Below are 6,268 nucleotides of genomic sequence, written 5' to 3' on the forward strand. Positions count from 1 at the left end.
CTGGGAACAATAGATGGCAAAAGAAGGAGGGGACGCAGAGGATGAGGTGGCTGGATGGAGTCACTGAAGCAGTCGGTGTGAGCTTAGGTGGACTCCGGGGGATGGTGGAGGACAGGAAGGCCTGGAGGAATGTTGTCCATGGGGTCGCGATGGGTCGGACATGACTTCCCGACTAACAACAACAACATCTTCAAGTGCTGATCAGTCTCAAAGAGGGGGCCACGCCCCCCATGGCACAACCAGCCTTAGTTTTCAGAGCCACCATTTTGAGAAGTCCAAATATCAACGTACTTTTATTAATGACAAGATAACGCATGTAGAGAGTGCAGCATTAGACAAGTGTCTCAGATAAAAAGAGTTCTGTGCATCCAAGAAGCGCACATGGCAACAGGCCTATGTTGCTGCTTCGTGGGGAATGCACAGATGTGCCCGTACGAATTCTCACATTTTAAAAAGCTCTCAGGGACCATCTGGCATGAAACCTCCATGGAAATATGAAGATTTGCCCCTGGCTTATGCCCATAGGGATGAGCGCTCCAACAGGAACAGTCAGACAAACAGAATTTCTCTGCAAAGACACCAAGGCCTGGTTTTCCCAAGCGTTTTGCATGACTCTGATCAATATTTTTGCTGTTGTCACTGGCAGTGGTTAAGGAACAGCTTTTGAGGGAGGGGCAGCCTGGGCTTTACCTATTAGGGGGTTTCATTGCAGATCTGATAGCTGGCATCACAGAACAACTTCTGCTCCTGAAAGGAAAGGCCAGCAGGGCCTATGCAAGGCCTTTGTCAACAGCTCCATGTCCATTTTTCTCCCCGGCAGCCTTTGGACCCAAAGCTCCATCCACCCCACGCACACATCTCGCATTCCTTGGGATGCAGAGTCATCCAGCTCAGAGTTAGAGACGTTCCTTCCAAGGTCCTTTTGGAGATTTAGCAGTGTGGCTAGTGAAATTTTCTGCTTTAAGTCTAAGTGTGGAATGGCTGGCCATGCCATTGATGCCCATCATGGCCAGCAAGCTAGATGCCAGTGACGAGAGGGGAAGGGCCGAGGGTCGGTGTCTCTGCCACGTCACCGAATGCCTGCCCTTAAGACCAAGTCCACACACAGTTATCTCACACTCCCCAACCACACGCCAGCTGAGGTTCCAAAGGCTGCCGTCCCCCCGAGGTCCCCAGCACGGTCCCAGTGCACCGCCCCCATGCGCCAGCGTCTTCACGGAGGGAACGCACACCCTGGGCAAACAGTCAGTCCAATTAATACACGCTGAAAAGCATCCGTGGATTGGGCCGTGTCGTTTCCCGGATCCCCAAGGCACGCCTGCCGTGTGAGTGATGGCTTCCTCCCCCTCCACGCATCATTGCTCTGGTTCTGTTTCCAAGGTGGGCTCCAGGTGACGGCCAGCAGGATCCCTCTGAGCTGCAGCCCCGGGAAGAGCCTCGTCACCTGGGTTCCTGGCATTTCCCCGGCGCAAGTGCATGACGGGTGATGGTGGGGGCAAATCCCTGTTGTCTTGAGGGTCCGCAGCACTTAGGATGTGGGGGTCCTCCTGGCTGTAAGGTGGAGCAGGTTCCCCGGAAAAGGGCTCCAGTTCAACATTAAATGGCCCTGGGTCCTCAGCGCTATAAGGCGGAGGCATCTCGTAGGGCGGCGGTGGAGGGCCCATGCAGCTCGGCAGGGGAGAACCCGCAAAGTCCAGCTCGATGTTCTCTGGGCCCCCAGCATTGGGGGCGTTCCAAACCCAGAGAGATCCTGGCATGTGCCAGTACCTCTCATTCAAGCAGGTGAAGGCAATCCACATTAAGCCCCAAGTGAAGAGCACGACCAGAGTCAGGATGGCGGGCCAGCCTGGGAAGAGAGGGAAAAACAGTCATTCCTTTCGGCACGTGTCCCATCCTCTCCTTCCTCATGGGCACGAGCCTCCCCCGCATGGTGGAAATGTTGTACGTTCACAGCACACATGCCTTTTGCCCCAGAGGCTGGCCAGGTGGGGCTGCTTTTGGGGGAGGGGTGCTCAGACGCCCACCCAGGGCCCCTGGATGGGCTGCGCAGGCCCCCCTTGCGGGCTGCTGGCTCCCCGGCCTCCCACTCTGCCCTAGGTGGGCGGCAGCAGCCACTGCCGCAGCCTTGCCGATCCCTGGCTCTCTGGAGCAAAGGGCAGCAACGCCGAGGAGGAGCCAAAGCAGCTGGTGGCAGTGGGGGTGGGCCCCCCTGGGGAAGCTCCTGGAGCCAGCACCCCAAGGAGCCCCCACCTCCCTGAGCCCCCTTCCACCCAGTGGGCCAGATTGCATGGGAAGGACTCAGGCTCTCCCAGCTTGTCTGCACTTGCGTTCTCCTTTCCAGACCCACCTTGCACAGTGCTTAAGCGAAGGGGTGGAAAAGCCGCTTCCAGTAACACCAGTGGGCACTCCAGGCCCTGGGAGACAGACCTGGGACCACAGACCATAGGTTTGGAAACAGCCAGGTGTGGGTCTGGAGCCCCATGAACCAGGGCTGGATTGGGCCCTTGCCAAGAACGGAAGAACTTCCAGCCTAAGGGCAAAATTCCGTTTTGGAGCAGCTGGAGGGAGGCTTTCCCGCAGTGAGCTTGGCAGAAGCTAAAAGGGGATCAAAACTACCACCCATTTTCACGTAGCTCTCTTACAGCTGGTAACTAACCCTTCGGAGGGATTTTGGGGGGGGGGGGGGGAGCACGAAATCCAGCAATCAGTGGCCAAGGGAAATAGGTTGAGCCGGGAGAAAGAGGTGGGACCACCTAAGCATTCCTGGCTGCACTAAAATTGTCCCCTGCACCCAGTGCAATGAGAGGGGTGCAGGGGCCAGTTGGAAGGAAACCCCAGAGATGTGGGAGGATTAGCACAGCCCTTCCCAACCTGGGTCCTGCCAGGTATGCTGGACGACACCCAGCTGGGGGGATCTGGGTGCTGTCTTCCAACACACCTGGAAGCAACCTGGGTTGGGAAAAGCTCTTCTAGCTAGTCCATATTGGAGAGGACAGACAGACCATGAAAGATGCCCAAGGAAAAGAAATATGTGCCTCGCCAGGATCCAGTAGAAACTGCCCCGGCTGGTTAGGCCAAGTTGTCTTACTCGCTTCATCTTGCTTGGGCGGAGGCTGAGTAGGTTCTGGTTGCTGGGTGCCTGAGGGAACCGCAGTCTGGTAGCCCAGGCCAATGCATTGCAGCTGGTCAAGACGGGCGTCTTCGGAGGAGCAGCAGTAAGGCGCGCTGCAGGTCCCGCAACAGAACTTGGTGTCCGCACCATCGTGCAGCTGCGGGCATCGGAAAGCAGCGTAGGTCCACCCACGGCACAATTCGCCCTCCATCCTGGCACATGCTTCTCCCCGAGAGGACCAGAGCAGGACACAGAGCAGGACACAGAGCTTACTTCCAAGCAGCAGGCACCTCCAAGGTTGCACTTTCATCTTTCAGAGTTGCATTGGTTGCTTGCTTATCTCCTTTCGCCCTCTGCTTCTTATCCCTAGCGAAGCCCAAAAGTAACTCCTCCTACTCCCAAGAAACCGTCTAGTGAGGCAGAGAAAGACGATTCACACTGGCTGGGCTGGCCCTTTTCTTCACCTTTCCATCAACAAAGACACCACCCATCCTTCTCACCTTAGAGAATGCTCTCAAATGGATCCACCTGGATTGGCCCAGTTTTGACTCCGATTTGTGGCCACTGAGAGCTACATTTACTCAGAAGTAAATCTCATTGTTTTTAATGGGATTCACACCACTTTTACAAGAAAGGGCTATTGGGTTCTGTGAGACCTCCTTGTTTGTAAGGAGACACTGCATGTTTATTCAGAAGCAGCGTTTTCCATTTTGGTGGTTCTTACTCCTGTAAGAGTGGCTTATTAGGAGAACAGACACTGTTGAAATGGATAACATATCAGATACTGTTTGGTGCCAAAATGTTATTTATCCTCAAATTCTATTGCTCAAGGAAAGGACACTGCAGGCAATACTGAAAATATATTGTAGTGTGGAGAGTTTGTGCAGAAGAATATGGTATTGTTTCTTCAGAGGGTACTCCAGTGAGCCTCAAGATGGAAGACCTGAAGCACCGCAAGGTATTTTGACTTTTCCTCGATGAATTTTCACTGGTTTAAAAAAAACCCGATGGAAATATCCACCGAGGAGGAGGTTACCCACAGCTGCTAGGCTGGCTAGTTATGAGCTACCTCCTTGACCAAAGGTGGCCTGCCTACCCATACCAGTTGCTGAGGGGCTTGGCCAGGAGGAAGCCTTCCACCCACCCTGTTGGAGGGATCCTGAGGGAGCTGGTTTGCCACCGTGTGTGCAGATTGTTGGACCGTTTGGACCCTGGGTCTGATCCAGCAGGGCTTTTCTTATGTTCCTGATCTGGGAAAGCCAGAATTAGGCCATCCAGGATCCCGTATCAAGTTGCATGGAAGGGAGAATACTAGCAAGTGAAAAATTCACTGTGCAGTTAAGCTGTGACAGCTGATGAGGTTTTTCAGTCCTTGCAAGTCTGCAAAAATATTGCTCCTACAGCATCCAGACCTAAGAATTCTCCATGCCTCACAGTGCATCTGGTTTCACTGAATACCAAGGTGATACATCTGCTTCTTGCAGATGCGATAAATGTGTGCACCTGCACAGCATGTGGGTAGGCAGATGGAGACTAATTTCACTTCCACTCCTTGGAGTTGAGGCATTTCCACCTGTCCACTTCTCCCTCCACATCCTGCTAAGTACCTAACTGGATACTTGAAGGAACACCTGCTTCCATATTTGCCATCCCACCCCTTGAGATCGGCAGCAGAGGCCCTCCTCCGGGAACCCTACGTGAAAGACCTCAGGAGGCAAAGTACCCGGAGGAGGGCCTTCTCTGCGGTGGCGCCCCATCTGTGGAATGTGCTTCCCAGAGAGGTCCACCTGGCACCGTCATTATTTGTTTTTCTGCACCAGGTTAAGACCTTTTTATTTCAACAATATTTAACAACGTTTAATATTATCTATAGGTTTTAACTTCCAGCCAGAATGAATCGGGGTTTTTAATTTGTGAAATTTGTATTTTTGTATTTGTATTGGGCACTATGTTGTCTATTTATGTTTATTTATGTAAGCTGTCCTGAGGCGTTAAGCGATGGGATGGCACATAAAAACTCCAGACAAATAAACACACTGAAGTCTACTCACATACCTTGCTTCAGAAGCACTAGCAAACTACTGAGTCACAATGTGGACTGGGACGCCACAGTGGCTCTTGTGTCCGGTTCCATTGCATCCTCCACTACTGACCAAGGCACAGCCTTGGGCTGAGCACACCCGGAATCAGCCTTCAGCAATGGCTGAACAAACCACATCAAGGAGGCCAAATCAAAACACACAGAGTATTTTTATTGATAATACAGGCACACACGTTTCTAAGCATGCATCCAAGTGCCTGCGATAAAAACATTCTGGGAACATTTTGTGCAGTGAACATAGCAATGCATTTCATGAGGTCAATACAAAAAGCCCTGGGGACCATCTGGCCGACGGCATCCATGGGAACGATGCACAGACCCCAGGTCTGTGACAGAGAGACCCAAAGCTTTAACAGGAGCAGGCACCCAGACTGAATTATTCCTGAGGTTGTAGGAAGGAGCAAAGACACCAAAGCACCGTCTTCCCCACCCTTTCAGTTCTGTGCTATTTTTGCTGTTTCTTCCCTTGCGATCTTTGTCCTGTGGTGCAGGACAACCTCATTCTTTGCCTGCTGGATGTATCTATAAAATGGGAGAATTAGCTCTGCCTATCAAAAGAAAGGCATACTTACTGCAAGGACAGTTCAGCACTTCACCATAAGTGGAGCAACGTGCTCAAGAAATACACAGCAATATTTCCATGCAATATTCGGTGGTGATGCACTTCCTCCGATTATGGAAACAAGATGATAAACTCAAAGGGTTATAAATATCCTATGCACAGCAGGCACGGGAGGGACAATCGTAGCCACAGCTTACCTGCATGTGTCATTGGACTGGCATTTTTCCCAGTCTAGTTGAGGCGTTTTGGAGGGGGAGGCGAGGAAGCGGAAGACGGTCCAGGGCAGTTCATCCAGGTCTCCTCTCCAGCCTCCTGCCTTCCCCATTCACCAGAACGCCTCCCTGTCCCCGCGCAGAGGTTTCAGCACCCTGGACAGCAGCCAACGTGGGTTCCCCCCCCCCCCCCCACACACACACAACTGCCGTGACTGAACAATGGTTGTCCTTCCTACAATGAACCTGTTGAAATCGATGGGGCTTAAGTTAGTCACCTA

The 6,268-nt window shown here is 52.6% G+C and overlaps 1 protein-coding gene across 1 annotated transcript; it reads right to left on the reverse strand.

Annotated features, from left to right (window-relative positions):
• Positions 1-264: 264 nt before the first annotated feature.
• On the reverse strand, positions 265-3,366 carry LOC123021979. Its single transcript, XM_044427279.1, has 2 exons — positions 3,089-3,366; positions 265-1,846 (listed from the first exon to the last, which is right to left on the reverse strand). The coding sequence occupies exons 1-2, from the start codon at positions 3,321-3,323 to the stop codon at positions 1,356-1,358; spliced, it is 726 nt and encodes a 241-aa protein (XP_044283214.1). The 5' UTR covers positions 3,324-3,366; the 3' UTR covers positions 265-1,355.
• Positions 3,367-6,268: the final 2,902 nt, after the last annotated feature.

The sequence above is a fragment of the Varanus komodoensis genome, unplaced genomic scaffold (assembly GCF_004798865.1).
Source record: "Varanus komodoensis strain SLA01 unplaced genomic scaffold, ASM479886v1 scaffold18_3, whole genome shotgun sequence".
In the NCBI taxonomy this organism is placed as follows: Eukaryota; Metazoa; Chordata; class Lepidosauria; order Squamata; family Varanidae; genus Varanus; species Varanus komodoensis.

Excerpts from the sequence above, each read along its gene's own strand:
- LOC123021979 (XM_044427279.1), bottom strand. The coding sequence starts at position 3,323 with ATGGAGGGCGAATTGTGCCGTGGGTGGACCTACGCTGCTTTCCGATGC. Across the intron at positions 1,847-3,088 it reads GCCCAAGCAAGATGAAGCGA|GCTGGCCCGCCATCCTGACT; the intron begins GTAAGACAACTT and ends CTCTCTTCCCAG.